The 19,278-nt window shown below is 40.1% G+C and overlaps 1 protein-coding gene across 2 annotated transcripts; it reads left to right on the top strand.

Annotated features, from left to right (window-relative positions):
* The first annotated feature begins 3,720 nt into the window (after nucleotides 1-3,720).
* On the top strand, nucleotides 3,721-15,700 carry Thoc3 (THO complex subunit 3). Of its 2 annotated transcripts, none has more exons than XM_027941056.2 (6): nucleotides 3,721-4,042; nucleotides 4,786-4,942; nucleotides 6,500-6,704; nucleotides 10,491-10,652; nucleotides 10,767-10,867; nucleotides 14,606-15,700. In XM_027941056.2, the coding sequence occupies exons 1-6, from the start codon at nucleotides 3,776-3,778 to the stop codon at nucleotides 14,767-14,769; spliced, it is 1,056 nt and encodes a 351-aa protein (XP_027796857.2). In that variant the 5' UTR covers nucleotides 3,721-3,775; the 3' UTR covers nucleotides 14,770-15,700. The 2 variants fall into 2 exon arrangements, with proteins under 2 accessions (XP_027796857.2, XP_071468264.1); XM_071612163.1 differs by lacking the exon at nucleotides 14,606-15,700 and adding an exon at nucleotides 13,443-14,587.
* Nucleotides 15,701-19,278: the final 3,578 nt, after the last annotated feature.

Genomic DNA, 19,278 nt, shown 5'->3' with positions numbered 1-19,278 from the left:
CTCACTACTTGATTGTTCTCTTCACAGTCAAGGTGGAAGAATCCATACCTAGAGGAAGACAGGAGGGTACCATCTCTAACGTCCGACAGGAATGGCAGCCCAGGAGGACTGGGCTTTTTTGCATCACTCCCTAAATTATATGCTAAATGCCTGGAAATGTGTCTGCATACAGTAGGCACTTCAAATATGTTTTTGCAATGAAAGAACACAACCACCTCTTCCTAGAATCTCAGTGGGCCAGGGGATCCTCATTCTACTCCCTGGTGTCCCTGCTCTGGCTACATCTAGGTTGGGGACCCTCTGAAATGGATTCTGGAACATCTTTTACAAATAAGGAAACTGCTTTTCCCAAAGCCTTAGATAAGTGAGGCCTAAGGCAGAGTTTCTTCACGTTGGGGGGGGAGTCACACATAAGAAACCTGCAGGCCTTGGGCAGCCCACTTTGCAGGGCCAGGACTGGGGCAAGGATTTCCTTGGCTCATCCCACTTGGTCCTGAAAATACGCTAGGAGGGTGATCCTCTGAAAATCCCAATTTTCACAGAGCAAACTGGGGCTTAGATGGTGCAGGGCTTTCCCAAGACCCAGCCAAGCAGGTGGCGAGTTCCCTTGGGCCTAAAGGTTGTGTGCACCTTCGGAACATTAGGTTCAGCATCTGCTGGGTGGTGACAAACCTTCAATAGATGCACAGGAAGACACAGACAAAGCAGGGGTCTCCACTCTGTAGGGCAGGTACCAGGTATTTCAGTAACTTCTCCACCATGCCTGCCTTGAGGGTCCCCATCCTGTTGGGATCATCCAGGGTTGGGGATGACTGATTTTCTCCATGGAGTGGGACCAAGGAGAGACAGTTCAAACAGAAAATAGCAGTAAACTGTAAAATGACTCCCTGCCATACAGTGAGGTGAAAACGGCACACAAAGAATCTTCCTTCTCAGGGCGAAGTGGCACATGCCTGTAATCCCAGCAACTCCGTAGGTTGAGGCAGGAGGATTGTGAGTTCAAAGCCAATCTTAGCAACTTAGCGAGGCCCTAAAGCAGCTTAACAAGACTCTGTCTCAAAATAAAACATAAAAAAGGGCTGGGAATGTGGCTTAGTGGTAAAGCACCCCCGAGTTCAATCCCCAGTATTAAACAAGAAAAAACCAAACTTCCTTCACATTAATGTATACACATACATGCATTCACGTGTGTGCACATACACAATTGGGCAGGGTCTGGGGCTGTTCATGGAGGGATCAGAGTGGTAGGCTGCCCTGTCTAGCCTCTGGGCTCCTCTGGGAAAATTGCCAAAGGTGTCAGGGGTGAGGGCTGATCCACTGTCTCCAGATGAGGACAAGACCCCCACTCCATGCTTTCCGGAGGCAGAAACCTCAGGAATCTGCAAGTGAACATATGTCCACCAAGGTCTTCAGACAAGTGATCTGGATGGGGCTGGCTCTGGATTATGGGTGACTGGTTACCAGCGTTCCAGGTTCTGTTATTTCATTGTCAAGGAAATGAGGTCACTTCCTGGGCTCTTCCACACAAGATCATCCCCAAAGCTCCCTGGGACGTTGACTGCTATCCTCTCCCCATGACATGTGCACAAGTGGACAGGGTTACCCTCTGCCCCATCATTCCCAGGCCTGGGTGCAGCTAGTGTTCCAGATTTGGGGAGACAATGGGGTTCATCACTGGATAGTGCTTTTAGGAGGTCCCTCTGAAGGAAGAAAGACACCTTAACTCAGCCCTGGCAGGTTCGTGACTTGTGTTGCAGAAAGGAATTTGGGGATGTATCCAACGAGGCAAAAATGAAGATTTATTTGGGAAAGCAAGGGGATTTATTAAGGAAAGCAAGCAACAGAGCAGAATGTGCACTCCAAGGATGGAGTGTGGTGCTGGAGAGTGAGATGCCCTTTTGGGATGCACCCTTCCTTTTAAAAGAAACTTTGTGGGCTGGGGATGTGGCTCAAGCGGTAGCATGCTTGCCTGGCATGCGTGCGGCCCGGGTTCAATCCTCAGCACCACATACAAACAAAGATGTTGTGTCCACTGAAAACTAAAAAATAAATATTAAAAATAAATAAATAAATAAAAGAAACTTTGTAATTAGTGAACATGAGAAGTATGTAGAGATAAAATCACATCACATCATCTGGTGAACTCATAACGGAAGTCCATTTTATGCTTTGAGTACAAACCTTGCTGCTCCACTGCAAATGGCTTATTTTAAAAATTACATTCCCTTCTCCCTTCTTCTTCTTCCTCCCTTTCTCCTCCCTAACAGTGGGTGAGATAAAGCTAACATTTTTCTTGTCCCAGGCTGAGCATCTATCATGTCCTTCACTGCTGGAAGAGTGTTACTGCCCACAAGAAAAAAGAAACTCCAAACCCAGGAACTGGAGTAATGGCTTTCTCAAGGACACTGATGGACACTAATTATATTTACTGATAATATTTGTATCCCAGACCTTATGTTCCTCTTTTAAAAGCCTCCATGTTCCCCCTGGCAGGGAGAATCACAGCATCTGGACAGGAGTCCCTGTGTTTCTCTTTTCCAAGCAAAACAATAAAGCTTTTCCTTTTTCTCAAAATCTTGTCCTTGTTGTTGGATTGGCAATGGGACAAGGACTGAGTTTTTAGTATCAATTTCAATTCTCTTAATCAGAAAGCACAGGATAGATGGTTCTTTCAGGATCTCTAGGTTGATTTCATCTAGTTAATACATAGCATTTGGACTATACCTATAAATCTTTAACAATATTTTCCCATTAGGCTTAAAAAAAAAATCGTGTAAAGCCGGGCGCCAAGGCACACGCTTGTAATTCTAGCGGCTTTGGAGACTGAGACAGGAGAATCACAAGATCAAAGCCAACCGCCAAACAACTCAGTGAGACCCTGTCTCTAAAAAAAAAAAAAAAAAAAAAATCATGTAAACTTGCAACCTATGTGGGAATTTATCATGTAGACTCAACAATACTTTTAAGATTTACAAGGCTTTTAGGAATTCGGAGAAAACAGTAAAGTGAGGATGTACATAAAGCATCTTAGATTTAAAGTTACAATTTTTTCCCCATCCCTGTTTCTTTTCTTGGCAGTGTTGGAGATTGAACACAGGGCCTTGTACATGCAAATAAGCACACTACCAATTGAGCTATGTCCCCAGTCTCCCATTGGTTTTATTCAAACTTTTCTTATTTCTTCTATCCTACTCAGGTCCTCTAGTAAGTCCAAACTTTCTGCTCCTAGGGAGGGAGTGTTCTGTGGCGGGGGTGGGAAACAACTCTAGAAGTAAGACATTTTACTGATAAAAATAGACACTAGTATTGCTGTATGCATATATGTGACTGTATGACCAATGTGATTCTGCAACCTGTACACTCAGAAAAATGAGAAATTATACCCCATTTGATTCAAATGTATGATATGTCAAGATCATTGTACTGTCGTGTGTAACTAAAAAAAAGAAACTGGAAGGTTTGCGTTGGTTCCCTTCCTAGATTAAACAGGGATTCAAGTATATCTATCAAAGAGTAAGTAAGGGAGAAATAAGGGCAATAAAAGCAGGCTGAAACATTCAGCGTGGCGTAAATTGAGAGCCCAAAATCTATGCTAATTTGAAAGAGCAGAGGCGGGAAGCACGTTGCATGCCGGGATTTGTAGTCCCTTCCGGGGGGAAGGCCACCGTGCGCCTGCGCAGAAGGGCGGACGCTCTTCCAAGCGCATGCGTTAGGCGGCGGCGCCAGGACCGATTGCTCCCAGGCTGGCGGCTGGTTAACCCTCTGGAACACCGTCATGGCGGTGCCCGCGGCAGCCATGGGACCCTCGGCGCTGGGTCAGAGTGGCCCTGGTGCGATGGCCCCCTGGTGCTCCGTGAGCAGTGGCCCGTCGCGCTACGTGCTCGGGATGCAAGAGCTGTTCCGGGGCCACAGCAAGACGCGCGAGTTCCCGGCGCATAGTGCCAAGGTGCACTCGGTGGCCTGGAGCTGCGACGGGCGTCGCTTAGCCTCCGGATCCTTCGACAAGACGGCCAGTGTCTTCTTGCTGGAGAAGGACCGTTTGGTGAGTTACCGGCGCCCGGCCCTGGCCTGGGAGAGGGGCTGTGGTGGAGTGAGGAGCGGTGAGGGAGACAATGAGGGTTGGAGGGCAGAGGAGTGGAATAGAGATCGATTTGAGCACTGGGAGGAAGGGTGTGGGGTGAGGAGAAATGGGAGTTGGGAGTGTGGACGGGATAGGTCGCCAAGGGGTAAGGACGCGGGGGTGGGGGCGGGATGGGGCAGATAAGAGGAAGACTGATGTTGAGGGGAAGTGTGTGTAGCGAGTGTGGTAGAAAGGAGGTGTGTTGATGAGGGGGGTGAGGATGAAGACTGGTGTTGAGCAGGATGGATGAGAATAGGGGGTGGTGAGGGTCCTAGATTTTAAAGTCACAGGGGAGCCGTTCGAAGGAATCCAATGGTAATGAGGAGTGGCTAGGTTCTCTTGGGTTGATGGAGTCCCTGTGGGGTTGAGGAGACCTTTTTGAAGTCCTTTGGGAACGGGCAGGTGAATTGGGATGTTGGTGCTAGAGTAGTGGTTGAAAACCAGAAAGAAGGGAACTCAGATGTGGAACCTCAGAACAGTTCAGAGTGATTAAAGTGGAGGGAAGGGAGGCTATTGAAGAGAGTTCTGAAGAAAGGACTTGGAAGGACTGGATACTTTCGAGTTATCTAGATCGTCTTTGTCCCAAGATACTTTCAGTCGAATACACTTATGTTTCATGTAGAGGCAATACATCATGAAGCGTCACCTGGATTCTTTCCTTTCAGGTCAAAGAAAACAACTATCGGGGACATGGGGATAGCGTGGACCAGCTGTGTTGGCATCCCAGTAATCCTGACCTCTTTGTCACTGCATCTGGCGATAAAACCATTCGCATCTGGGATGTGAGGACTACAAAATGCATTGCCACTGTAAACACTAAAGGTGACTATTCAAAGTGTGCATTGGGAAGATAAGCTTTTTGTATTAATTCAGCAATTATTTATGGAATATGAGCTTTAGTGCTCTGCAAGGTGTGGGAAATCCTGAGCTGAATAAGACAGTCCTCTAGAACCTTGTGGTTTAATGTGGAGAGAGATATATGCATAAAAATGACATAGTTCATGGAGACTTCTACAAGATGGATACCCAGATTAGAAATTTATATGTATACCTGGGAACATACAGAATTTGAGCACTCTTTTTGAGTAACCAAAATAATTTGGTGGTCAAGATGCAGTGGGTAAGGAGTAGGAGGGGCAGTCTTAGGAGGGAATGGCATATGCAAACGCATGGAGACTTTGGGAAATTCAAGTAGATTAGAATGGCTGAAGCTTGGATAGTCTTCGTGGTGTGGAAGAAAATAACCAGAATGTTATATAGCATGTTTATAGGCCATGTTCTTATCAGATATTATCCAGTCAATCTTGAGGTCATTTATCATAATTAACACTTAAGATGTCATTGATTGGGCTGGGGATGTGGCTCAAGCGGTAGAGCGCTCGCCTGGCATGCGTGCGGCCTGGGTTCGATCCTCAGCACCACATACAAACAAAGATGTTGTGTCCCCTGAAAACTAACTAACTAAATAAATACTTCTCTCTCTCTCAAAAAAAAAAAAAGAAATTAAAGTTTAAAAGATGTCATTGATTGTAAAATGCTTCAATATTGTATGTACCATTAGGGAGGAAAGTTGCCTGATAACCATGATATACCCAAAAGTTTGGAATTCATCTTTATCCATTTAAAAATACATCATAGAAATTAAAATGTGAAAAAACTTGAATTTTAGAATTGATAAAATTGAAATTTTTAATTTATATTTTTAGTAGTGGATTATTGGATTTTTTTGAATAAGACTTACTTGGAGGAAGTAAAGTGATACAATTAATGTTTTCCCCAAGTACTTAACTGCTGATGCATGAGTGATTTAGGTGGTACATGGATGAATGTTAAAAATCAGTTATATATATATTTTAATGCCTAATAGAAGAAAAGAACTAGCTCATAGAATTTGTTGTTCAATTGAAGCTAAACTTATTTAAGGAACTTTTTGTGTCAATTTTGAGAAAAAAATCTTTAATAAAGAAAAGTATAATTGTTACATTGACAGGATAGAAATTGGGGAGGAGGTATGTGAGTAGAGTTTGAGAAATGCTGGTGGAAGAATGAGAATCTTGGTGTTAAATCTGGGTTTAAATCTTGGCTCTGTGACTTTATGGCTTTGACATTTTGGCTCATCTTCTTCTTGTCCTTTTTTTTTCTTTTTCTTTTTAAATCTGTGGATATAAAGTTTACCTAAGAGGATATAATGTGTACTTGTGAAGACCAAATGGGGAATTTTATAAATGAATGTGCTGGAGTACTAGTTCCCCTTCTATTGACTAGAACTTTAATGAATGAGCTCTGAAGATAGTTCTGGTCTTCTTTCTAGGATAGCAAATAAACTTCTGGAGGATTATGGGCAAACAGGTGATTTGCTGATTATATCTGGGTTCCCAGGGGAGAACATTAATATCTGCTGGAGTCCTGATGGGCAGACCATTGCTGTAGGCAACAAGGATGATGTCGTGACCTTTATTGATGCCAAGACACACCGTTCCAAAGCAGAAGAACAGTTCAAGTTTGAGGTCAATGAAATCTCCTGGAACAATGACAATAATATGTTCTTCCTGACAAATGGCAATGGTTGTATCAACATCCTCAGGTGAGTAGGCTCTCTCTTGTGGGAACTGTCATCTCTTTTTCTCTGTTGGTACTGGGAATTGAACCCAGGGTTGCTTTACTATTGAGCTATGTCTCTTGTCAGGACACATGACTAAATCAGTCAGGGTCACTCCAGGTGAACTGGGCTGGCATGAAATAATCACACAAAGACACAGGAAATACCTTTTGCTTTGGGTTCTGTGATGGCTCCTCTGACACAGCTCCCACAAAGTGGGCAAGGCAGGCAAGAAAGAGAGAGGGGCATGCCTCAAACCCTGGTTTTATTGAGGGAGGCTGTTTGAAAGAACATTCCATCCATATAAGGCAGAGGGGTAATGTTACAAGGGGCAGCCCACTCCCATTGGGTAGCCCCCACTCCCAAAGCTGTGCTTCTTTGCAGAGCTGAGATGGGGTCCACCTGCTTCTGGGTCAGGGAAGCCAGTCTCTGCATTTCCATCACTCAAAGCTAGGGGGCTCCCAGCTCCTATGTGGCAGCTCCCTGCAATCTATAGCCCTTTTTGTTTTGAACTGTGATCTTGCTAAGTTGCAGTCCTCCTGCCTTAGTTTCCTGAGTAGCTGGATTATAGGTGTGTGCTGCCAGTGTCCTGCTGACTAGGATATCTGTGTGCTGGGTGCTATGGCATATACAGAGATGAGTTAGACATGAGTCTGTCCTGAAGAACTTAAAAGGCAAATAGTAATTTAAAAAAATCATAATTTCTGTTAGGCACATTTGAGCCAGTTACTTTACATTTCACTGAGTTCTCAGAAATCCAGGGGTTTGAGTGTATGCTTCCTATTTGACAGATGAGGATCTGAGGTTCAGAGAGGTTAAGTCACTAGTCAGCTAATGAGCACTAGAACTGCATGCATTTTGACATATGACTAATTTGTATGCTTAAAGTTTCAGCTTAAATGTCACTTTCCCTCTGGTGATGCTATCTCCATTCTTCCTATTTTCCAAAGTTCGAGGAAGGTTAGAATTGCATGAAATGTAATTGCATATTTACTTGTCTATATCTCTCATTACACTGTAAATTCTACTATGGCAGGGACTGTGTTTGCCTTGTTTATCATTGAATTGCCAATATCTTAGGTTAGTACCTGTAATAATTGTAGGATCCCAGTAAATATTTGTTCTGTAAATGAATGAATTGAAATTCAGGTCTGTTTGAGTCTATCCTTACTGTTATCCTAGTGAGCAATATTAGGTAGAGTGAGATAGGTTCTGTGATTGAGAGGCCAGGAGTTTGCCCTGGAACCCCAAGGAAAGAACACATTCATTGTAGGGGTCAAAAGAGAGTTCCTCAGATTGATCTTAAAAGGTGAATATAATTTTAAGAATAGCAAGTAGACAAAACCGTTGTGAATAAGTGTGACTTATTTGGAGAGTAGTTAGGTCAGGGTTGTTGAGGAGTATAAGGAGAGAGGGCATGATAAAAGTTATATAAAATTGAAATATAATTTGGGACTAGATTATAAGAAGCCTGGGCACTGGTGGTACTTTTATAATCTAGTAGTTATGCCTGTTAACTTAGATTTTATTTTGTAGCCAATGAGTATTCTATACTTTTTAAAAGAATCTTATTTATTATAAAACAAAGATATTGAAGTTGTATATGACACATGTTTAGCTTAATGAACATCTGCTTAATGTTTAAGTAACCTCACCTAGGTTGAGAAATAGTACTTTTCTGCCACCCCATAAGTCCGTATGTGTGTTTTGTCCTAATCACAACTCTCTCCCTCAAAAGCAAATACTCCTTGACTTTTATAGTGTTTCTTTTTCGTTTAATCTAGTGCATCCTAGATACTGTAGTTTTGCTCATTTAAAAAAATACAATGTCTTATGACATTGGGTTAGACTCTATCCCCTTCTTTTCCTTTACAATTTAGCAATTGTACTGTTAATCTGTAGAGAGTCCCAATCTAGATCTGCTGGTTCCATATGTTTATGTGTTAGAGTACTTTTATGAAGCAATACATTCTTTTATCTACTATTTGGTTATCCAATGATATAGTTCATTTAGGAAAGGCAGGATAATTTATTTTTTAGTTATCAGATAATGAATTTGTTCCCTATCACTTTCAAACATGACAACTAGTTAGGATTTTTTAAAAAAATAATCATTATATACTTGTATTTAAACACAGTGGAATGTGTTTTACTCTATTATAATTATTATCCTTATTAAAGCTCAAATTATCTTATCTTTGGCCAATGGGAGTCTCTTCAAGATGATTTCTGAGTTCTTTTTTAGATATAATCCTAGTAGTCTTATGTTTCTTCCTCTCTGATAGGATAAGATGTTCTAGGTTCATCTTGTATGTTTTTGCTCCAGACCTTTAGTCAGAAAATCCTCTAAGCAGCTCTAAATTATTTTTAGAGAAATAATACACTATTGGAGTGACTCTGCACCATGTACAACCAGAGAAATTAGAAATTGTGTTCCATTTGTATACAGTATGTCAAAATGTGATCTGTAAAATAAGTAAATAAATATTTTAAAAAAAGAAAAAAATAAATTAGCTTGGAATTTCCATTGCTGCTAGATTGATCAATGTTTCTGAACCTTTCTTGTGAACAGAGGTAGGAAATATATCTATATATTTTAAAGATAAAATACTTTGTAAATTCAGGCTAATAACTTCCAATTAAAATTTAGGATGACAATTGTTTTAAAAAAATATTTATTTTTTAGTTGTAGTTGGACACAATACCTTTATTTATTTATTTTTATGTGGTGCTGAAGATTGAACCCATGGCCTTGCACGCGCTAGGTGAGCACTCTACCACTGAGCCACAACCCCAGCCCAAGGATGACAAATTTTTACATCTCTTTCCAAATTTGGTTTCTTTCCAAACTTTTGGTTTTTAAGGACACAGGGGATAATAAAAGTAGTATATCCTATTGTTACTTTTTGCCTTTATTACATGTTAAATACTATCTAACCACTATCACCAAGTTGATTTACTTAAAATGGTAAAAATAAATTATATTTTTTGCATAATTTTTGCATGTATTTTCCTTATTTTTCCCTCACTTAAGAAGTAATGCCATATATAGTCAGAATATATAGCTATCATATATTATACCCTTTTAACCATATGTAGTTTCATAAGAACCTGTATCTTTAATGTTCCTATTAGTTTGTGTGCTCTTAAGTGTGTAGTCAGTTTGATTGTCAAAGCTCTTTCTCAAGCTAGGCATGATGGCGCACACCTGTAGTCTCAGATACTAAGGAAACTGAGCCAGGAGAATCATTTAGCCCATGAGTTCAAAGCCAGCCTGGGCAACATAGTATGACCTTGTCTTAAATAAGATGAATCAGGAAGGGTTCCTGGGAACATTATTCCTGTAGTTCTTTTTATAACTTATTTATACTTATAAAACTTTTAGATACTTTATTAAATTTTTTTGGTATTCTTTATATTTGGTAGTTTTGCTGGATGTAAAAATCCTTGATTCATAAATTCTTGCTGTTTATCTTAAATATACTACTCCATTTTCTTTTCACATAAAATGTTGCTGTCAAAGAGTCCGATGATAATTTAAGTCCAATAATTTTACTAGTATGTGTCTAGGTGTTGGGTTGTTGGGTTTATATTCTCAGGTATGTGTTGTGCTCTTTCAATATGTAGCTTGAATACTTTATTTCAGGAAAGTTTCTTAAATTGCACTTTTGGGTATTGTTGTGTAGGTTTTTTCCTTTCAGTGTCGCCTGTCATTGTCTTAGCATCACAGTCCTCTTCTGCAGAATGATTGCTTTCTGTCATGTTTCTCAGCTACCCGGAACTGAAGCCTGTGCAGTCCATCAACGCCCATCCTTCCAATTGCATCTGTATCAAATTTGACCCCATGGGGAAATACTTTGCCACAGGAAGTGCAGATGCTTTGGTTAGCCTCTGGGATGTGGATGAGTTAGTATGTGTACGGTGCTTTTCCAGGTAAACGACTTAGTCATCATTCCTTTGGGGTGACTAAATTTTATTGCATCCTGGGTAAAACTGTACTATCTTCTTTTTGGTAATTCTCATGTCTTTCTCCATCCCCCTTTATAGGCTGGATTGGCCTGTGAGGACCCTCAGTTTTAGCCATGACGGGAAAATGCTGGCATCAGCATCGGAGGATCATTTTATAGACATAGCTGAAGTAGAGACAGGTAACTTCATGGGAATCTTTTTCTGTCTTTCGTCCCTGGATTTCAGGCCTCCTTTTGTTATGTGTTTTTAGCTCTGCATGTTACTGCTTCACTAGTGTTATCATAAATGAAACTGTCTCCTTGAGACAAGTTTGTTTATGTTATGACTTCATTGCCAGGTAATAAAAGAGTAAAAGGTTAGATAAGAAAGTGGCAGACCTGACGGAAAATAATTTAGGAAAATATTTTACATTTTTTTAACTTTTAATTCTTCCACTGTAAAGAATTTTTTTTTTTTTTAAGTAGAAAGAGGTCAGGAAGAAGAAAAATATGATCTGTGATCCCATCATCTGAATACAACTCCCGCTCCTTTTTTTTTAACATTACCATATATTTCTGTCTTTAGTTTCTATATAACTTGAAAAAACTTTGTTTTAAATTTAAGGAATTATCAAGGCTTCTTTTCTTTAAACAAAACAGAAGTTGAAAATAAAAAAACGGGGGAAAAATTCATTGTACAATATAATTTTCTTACGGTTCCCCTGCTCCTGTACTAGAGAATGAACCCAGGGGCACGGTAGCACTGAGCTATATCTCCAGCCCTTTTCATTTTTTATTTTGAGAAAGGGTCTTGCTAAGTTGAAGAGGCTGGCCTCAAACTTGTGATCTTCCTTCCTTAACCTTAGTCCCCAAGTAACTGTGATTCTAGGTGTGTGCCACGGCACCTGGCTAGATTTATTTATTTATTTATTTATTTTTAATATTTATTTTTTAGGTGTAGATGGACACAACACAATGCCTTTATTTTTATGTGGTGCTGAGGATCGAACCCGGGTTCTGCCCGTGCTAGGCGAGCGCTCTACCACTGAGCCACAATCCCAGCCCCTAGATTTATTTTTTAATGTGTCTTCCTTCCTTCTTTCTTTCCTCACTCCCTTCCCCTCTCTCTTCTTTCATTATAGCCAGGTTTGGTGGTGCATGCCTACAGTACTGAGACAGGTAATTTAACAGGAATCTGTCTACCTCCACTCTATCCCACCTCCAAAAAGAATCCAAACTATGTAGAATTCCCCCTTTCATTTCCCCCTGAAGAAAACAGAAAAAGAAACCTGAGATTCTACTATTTAAAGAATACCTGTTAATAACATTGTGGTGTGCACTGTGCAGCCCTACATATCTTTTACGTAATCCTGTGTTCCTGTGATGTGGTGTTACTTTCCTGCTGCTTGCTCTGTAACCTGCTCATCTCCCTCACAGTATTTTAAAACTTCTCATGACAATAGCTCCTGAGCTTACCCTCGTCACTTTTAAAGGGGTTTAGAACTCCACTGAATGTATCAGAATATACTAATTATTCCCAACTACTAAGTGGCTTGTAATCTTTGTACTTCTTAAATTAAGTACTTCATTTTACATATGTGATCATCCTTTTGGGTAAACCATTAAAATTGTATTGCTGAATTCAAGCTTATCACAAGACACCTTGCAGAAAGGTTACTTCAGTGTTTACTCTTAGCAGTAGTGCATGGATATGTGTTTTTCCCATGCCATCTTTGTGCAAATTTCTCTTTTTTAAAAAAGTTTTTTTAGTTGTTGATAGACCTTTATTTTATTTATTTTTTATGTGGTGCTGAGGATTGAACCCAGTGCCTCACACATGCTAGGCAAGTGCTTTACCACTGAGCCACAACTGCAGCCCTTATCAAATATTTTTAACATACGTATTTTTAATTTTCTTTATAACCTAGTTTAAAAATTTAAAAGCAAGGTGATTATCAAAATAAAGTATGATTACATTATTTATAGCATTGTTTTGTGCATAAATGAGAATACCTAAAGTTACTTTAGGGGATCAGTTAAGTTAATACACCATATTACTGTGCTAAGAGGAAGAGCTAGGTCTGTATGTGCTCAGATGGCAGGTCTGCAGATCATATGGTTGAATGAACAAAGCAAGTAACCAGACTCTTCATGGGTTGTGTTTCTGTTTAGGTAATAAAACTAAAACTTAATTGTAAAAGAACTTTTTATAAAAACTATATCAGATGTAGAAGATTGGGAGAAGGCCACGTGATAGAGAAAAAGGATAAATTTAAACTTACATCGGTGATTTAATATCACTAAAATTAAAATAAATAAAAATTTCAGTCCCTCAGTTACTCTAGGCACATTTCATTTCATGGACTCAGTAGCTGCATGTGGCTTGAAGCTACCATATTGGACAGTGCAGAAGAGGATGTTTCCATTGCAGATGTTTCTGTAAGGCACTGCTCTATGCTCTGTTCCCTTGCATTGTTTGAATTTTATATGGTAATGCATCTTCATTTGTGCTTTAAGAGTAATAATGTGCTTATTATAAAATATTTGGAAAATGCTCGAAATATAAAGAAGCAAGTAAAAGTCACCCATAGTTCCATAACATTTTTGTGTATGTCTTTCTAGTCTGTCCCCCACAGTATTTTTTTTTTGTGTGTTATAGGAGCAAATAACATTTTAGATACAATTTTATATTCTGTGTATTTTAATGGTTAAAGTTAAAATAAGAAGTAGTTTTTTTTCTGGTAGCATAATAAAACAGAACTTCGTTTTAATATAGTCCAGTTATTTCAGCTCCTCAATACCATATACTGCATCAGTCTACTTCATCTTTGGTGGTCTGGAATGGTAATGCCAGTCTCATATAGTCAGCATGGTATGTATCTTTCAATGATTAAACTTTCCAATAAGACCAGGGTGTTAAATTTATAAAGCTACATGGTTATTTGGAAAACATTTTAGAAGCCCTCTAGGGTCTACTTGTTTTTTTTTAAAAACTGTGTTTGTTATCTTAACCAATCCACAACAGATAACATGGAATTAATGGCCCAAGAGAAGTGAAAGAAGTGTAGTAGCTTCAGAAACATTTTTTTTTTTATGTTCTTATAACTTGGAAATTTGCTCAGACATATAGCTGTAAATGTTAGATCATATCATCATGAAGAACGGTTTCTGTGAGGAAAAATGTGAATTGTCCCTGAAATAGAATTACTTAAAAAATTAATTCATACATACACAATGTATGAATATAAATATTTCTATTTAATAGCTTTGATATAATTTGTATACCATATAGTTGACCTATTTGAAATGTATAATTCACTGTATCCTGTATCTTTACATTAGTATCACACTGTAGGTATTTTATTATATAATGTTAACTGAGATTGAAAAAAAGTTTAGCACAGCTAAAGAATGTCAGATTTCATGTATAATTTTGACAAATTGGGAAAAAAAAGACTTGGGGAAAAAGGTCTGTTTGCAAGGCATTATGGTTTAGTAGATCTGTTTCTTTGGAGACAGACTGACCTCATGTGCTGTCTCTGCTTTTTCCTTGAAGTGTGATTTTGTTAAGTTACTTTTTTTTTTTTTTTTTAAAATAAAATGGGCTTTAAAGTTGTTAACTGCCTTATTGGGCTGTTCTTGGTATTCAATAAAATATAAACCATTTGATACTTAATGGGTGCTCAACAAATAGTAGCAGCTGTTACTTTTTTTTCCAGGTAGTATAGAATAGAGGTTCAGAGTACTCAGCTTAACCTTCTTGTGTTTAGACTCTGCTCTGCCACCTACTGGCTTGTGACCCATATGTATCTGTCTCAGTGTTCTCTATAAAATGGGGTAATAATTATACCTATCTCAGGATTGTTAAGTGGATTGCATGAATTTATAGAGGTGAGTACTTAATTAAATTGATTTGTTTTTCTATGTTGATTTCTGTAGGAGACAAACTATGGGAGGTGCAGTGTGAGTCCCCAACCTTCACTGTGGCTTGGCACCCCAAAAGGCCTCTGCTTGCATTTGCCTGTGATGACAAAGATGGCAAATATGACAGCAGCCGAGAAGCTGGGACTGTGAAGTTGTTTGGGCTTCCTAATGATTCCTGAGAGGAGGACCTGACGTAAGGAGAGGAAGCCCTGCAGAGACACCATGTAGTTTGGCCTGTTCTCCTGGACTTGATGGATACCCTAAATTTTTGTAAATTGCTAAAAATTATAAAAGTCTTTTGTGAAGCTGCCGGTTCCAGTTCCCTTCCCATGTTTTATGTTAGTTTTTCCATTTCCGCCCCCCCCCCCCCCCCCCCAGTATCAGTTGGCTAAGGAGGACTTTGCACTGTGGGACCTCCTGTCTTCCCTGATTTTAGATATGTGGCAGACTTTGTTGAGCTTGATGCCTAGTTTGGAGAGAGGGTGGGATGGGGATGGAGGCTTTTTAATGATTAAGAAAGAAATATATATATGTATAGTTTTGTGAATTGAGCATTTAACAAAACTGACTTTTTATTATGGGGTTTTGGGACTTTTATAGATATGTATTATTGTTAAAGGGAGATATTGCTGTTTGTATTTCCTTTTATAATCTGAGAAATAGAGTTTAAATGGTATAGTTCTGTTTAATGACCTAACCAAAGAACCTGAAATAAAGGAACAAAGCATTTAGTGCATGGGCTACAGCAACCCTTAGAAGTCATCAGTGGTTTCTGTGAATGTGTGTGTGGGCCTGGCTTCAGTATACACAGGATTTGTAGATAAATTATGACAAACACTGAGAAAAGTTATAAAATATAAACGAGAAAGACAAAATCAGGATAAGACAAATGTAAATTAGAACAGAAAGTTATGACGGGAAATTAAATAGAAATATGTAAATATTGTTAAAAAGAAGAACATGCCGGCTCCTCATGGAAAGCAAAACCTCTTACCTCTAAGAGAAGTGGCTCATGCAGGGACTTGTTACCTATGAATGATATTTTGATTTTTCATTGTATCTTAATTTTTTTGTCAATAATAATAAAAAATAGAAATGTGCCTCAGTAAATGTTTGTAAGGAATTTTGGGAAAAGTAGGTAAAAAGAAAAATTATTCCTGGCACCAAGAGATAACCATTATTAGCTTTTCAGTGGATAGCCTTCTGAGGTTTTCCTGTGTCCATATTATATATAAAAACATGTTTATCTTTCTTTATATAATCCTTGAAGGGTACACAAATCAAATATGACAAGATACATTAGGCAACGTGCCCAGTACCATGTTGAGTGCTATTATAAACAGTAAGTCTTAATAGACATTTTTAGTTATTAGGCATTCCCTTCGTGTCTAGTACTGTAACGAGCACTTTACTTCAGTTGTTATTCAGTTTTTTGTTTTATGTTTGGTTTTTTGGAACTGGAGATTGAACTCAGAGTTACTTTAACACTAAGCTACATCCTCAGCCTTTTAAATTTTTATTTATTTTGAGGCAGTGTCTTGCTAAGTTGCTTAGGGCCTTGCTAAATTGCTAACTTTGGTGTTGAACTTGTGATCCTCCTGCCTCAGCCTCCTGAGTTGCTGGGATTATAGGCGTGCACCACCACCATGCCCAGTCGTTTAGTTTTTATAACAACCTTCTGAGTTGGATATTTTTACCATTTACTACCCCAGGGAATTTGAGTAAGTTAATGTTGCTTGTATGGCCATTTTCAGAACTAGGTTTGCTTAATGGCCCATATGCCTTCTATTGCAATGGGCTACCCTTTTTTTGCAGGTATTACCATTCCCATTTCACAGATGAGTAAACCTTGGTTCTGAGAAGTTGACTAATGGCCCAGATTGATGAATGATTGGTTGAAACTGGACTTGAGGTTCAGTAGTGTTTCTTTCAGTCCCCCAAACAACCTTTGTCACCCACCTAACCTGAAGAATGACTTTTCAGTTGCAAACAAGCTTGCTATTTCATTATTTCAAAAGCTCAGTGTTATTCTTGGTGTATTTTTCTTGTTTTTGCAGTGATCTGCCTTTATTGTGGTTGCTGCTGTGTTAAATATTCCTCTTAGCATTGGAAACTGATACTAAGGGTTTGGCCGTAATCTTGTTTTTTTTTTTTTTTAATTTTTTTGTGTTCTCTGAGTTTCGGTAATGATCTTCATCAATGGTGCAGATAGACCAATCAATCTTCTACCATTTAAACATGTAGAGGGTTTTTTTGTTTTGTTTTGTTTTTGTTTTTTACTTATAACTAGGGGGACACTTGTAGCAATAGACAACACTCCTCTGTGAGGAAAGAGCTCCAACTTACGGCAGCCTTTGCAGACTGTCAAGCTCTTGATAACACCATCTCTGTGCCTTGGCTGTGAAGTTTCAAAGTTGGGTCCATCCTGGGGAAATGACATCACGTGTTCCAGACCAAGAGCCCTCCATAGTTTGAGTGATTTACTAATCTGCAGAGCTAGAAGGATGCCTGCTGTTCAGAGTCACAGCTGGCCATTTATTATTCATTGAGTCCCGGCACATTGTACAGTTGCTGTATCAAACACTAGTGGGCTAGAGGTGAGTGGTGAGGATAGTGGTGGGATTTGCTGTACCTATAACCCATTGCTGTGTTGATTGGAATTACTAGTCAGGCTAAGAAATAGGAACTTCATAGTGTCATCTCTTCTGCCAAGGTCCTGGCATTTGTGTGGCATGAGATCCAGGGCAGGTTGAGCCATGCCAAATGTTGAGCAATGTGTATGCCTGGGGGTTGTTACTCTTACCCTAACCAACTTTGGGATAAGACGTGGTAGCTGAAGTCCCGACCAGAGACAGATGCAAGATCCAAAATCAGATGGGTTGAGGGAATAGCTAAGCCCAATGCAAGCTCTCCTTGACAAAGGAGACTGAGGTGGGGTATGAGAGGGGGGAGAGGCCATCCCCAGAGGGTTGTGTGTGTGTGTGTGTGTGTGTTTGAGGAGCTGGACTGTGATGTGATGTGTGGATAGGTTCAATTTATAGTGGCAGGTAATGCCCTTGAGACCTTGCCTGTTTCAGAGATGTATTCTACTACCTAATGTTTTTAGTCACAAAATGGACCTTGAAATGTCCACCCTTTTTGGAAGGAAAAGTGCCCATAAAATGAAAAAGTAATCAAGGGAGGAGAGATGGTTTACATGGAATGCATTATAAACTCAGGAATACCTTTAAAGGTAAAGATGTTGCCTTCTCTCTCTCTCTGATAGTGGTACAGTGAAAATACCATTTTCTTCATATTTGGCTAGAACTAAATTTGAATCCTGGCTCTAGCAGTGATTTATTTGAACCCACTTTTCTCATCAATAAGGTGAGGGGATAATTAATTCCCTTCTCCATGGGTTGTGAGGAGAGCGAGATGAGATGCAGCATTTGTGAAGTGTCTAGCATCCCACCTGGCACACGGGACATGCTTAATAAATCCCTTCCTCTGGTGTGAGGATGGAGCAGTTTCTAATGGAGAGCACAGGGACTGGCTGCAGAGACCTGTCATCAGCCCATCAGCTTGCTGGGCTCCCCCTGCCACAACTGAGCAAGCCACGTTAATCATTCCAGGGGTAGGTGCCGTGGAGCAGGAGACTTATCCATCACACCTGGGCACAGTGGGTGTGTAGAGGAGAAATATTAGATCTGCTTTCTGCTGGCAGTCAGTTTGGGCCAATGATGGATGCGTGTGTGTATGGGGACAAGTAGAGCGTAACTCAGAACTGCACATCAGTGGGTGCCAGAGGAGGAGGAGGGCAAAGCTCCTGTTAGCTGCGGCTACTAGGAAAGGAGTGGATGAGGGGCGGTGGGCTCAGTGCAAGTCTTGAATATGGTGGATGTGGACATGGGCAGAGATCTGTGGGAAGGGGTGCTGCAGCTTTCAGTAAAGCCAAGGTTTCAGTGTCCTGGGATGGAGAAGTTGGTGAGGTGGAGAATGAGAGGGGGCTGGAGGGAAATGGAGGTAGGCGTGTCCAGCTCTGGCTGGTAGTGTGGCGAGGTGAGTAGGAAGAGATGGACAGACCTAGGTTCAAATCCTCATTCTGGGAGAATTTGACCAAATTCCTTCATCTCCATGATTTTGCTTATCTTTTTTTATTTTGCCTCACACATGGTAAGCAAATGCTCTGAGCTGTATCTCTTATCTATCACACTCGACCACTGAGCCATGTCTACAGCCCTATTTTGTATTTAGAGACAGTGCCTTGCACTTTGGTCACAAATCCCACTGAGTTGCTTAGCTCCTTGCTTTTGCTGAGGCTGACTTTGAACTCATGGTCCTCTTACCTCAGCCTCCCGAGCTGCTGGGGTTACAGGCCTGTGCCACTGCACCTGGCTTTAAGTTTGATATTATTGCTAGCATGGAGCCAAAAGTTGCATAAGTCATTGAGTTTGTGTGTGTGTGTGGTGCTGGGGTTTGAAGGCAGGACCTTACATCTTAGGTAAGTGCTATACCACTTAGCTAACCTCCAACCTTGAATGGTTGAATTTTAAGACATCCATCATCTCAGTCTTTTACTATTTAGGAGAAACAGGCCTGAAAACATGCCCACCCTACCAGCAGTGTAGTAACAAAGTCACCTGGAACCACTGGTCCACAGCTGAATCTGGGAGGCCACCATGGATCTCCCAAGAACAAGTTGGTAAACC

This window comes from Marmota flaviventris, chromosome 5 (genome assembly GCF_047511675.1).
Source record: "Marmota flaviventris isolate mMarFla1 chromosome 5, mMarFla1.hap1, whole genome shotgun sequence".
Taxonomy (NCBI): Eukaryota; Metazoa; Chordata; class Mammalia; order Rodentia; family Sciuridae; genus Marmota; species Marmota flaviventris.
The sequence above is the reverse complement of the archived record's forward strand: the minus strand, read 5'-3'. Positions and strand labels throughout refer to the sequence as shown.

Excerpts from the sequence above, each read along its gene's own strand:
- Thoc3 (XM_027941056.2), top strand. The coding sequence starts at position 3,776 with ATGGCGGTGCCCGCGGCAGCCATGGGACCCTCGGCGCTGGGTCAGAGT. Across the intron at positions 10,653-10,766 it reads TGTGTACGGTGCTTTTCCAG|GCTGGATTGGCCTGTGAGGA; the intron begins GTAAACGACTTA and ends CCCCCTTTATAG. Across the intron at positions 10,868-14,605 it reads CATAGCTGAAGTAGAGACAG|GAGACAAACTATGGGAGGTG; the intron begins GTAACTTCATGG and ends TGATTTCTGTAG.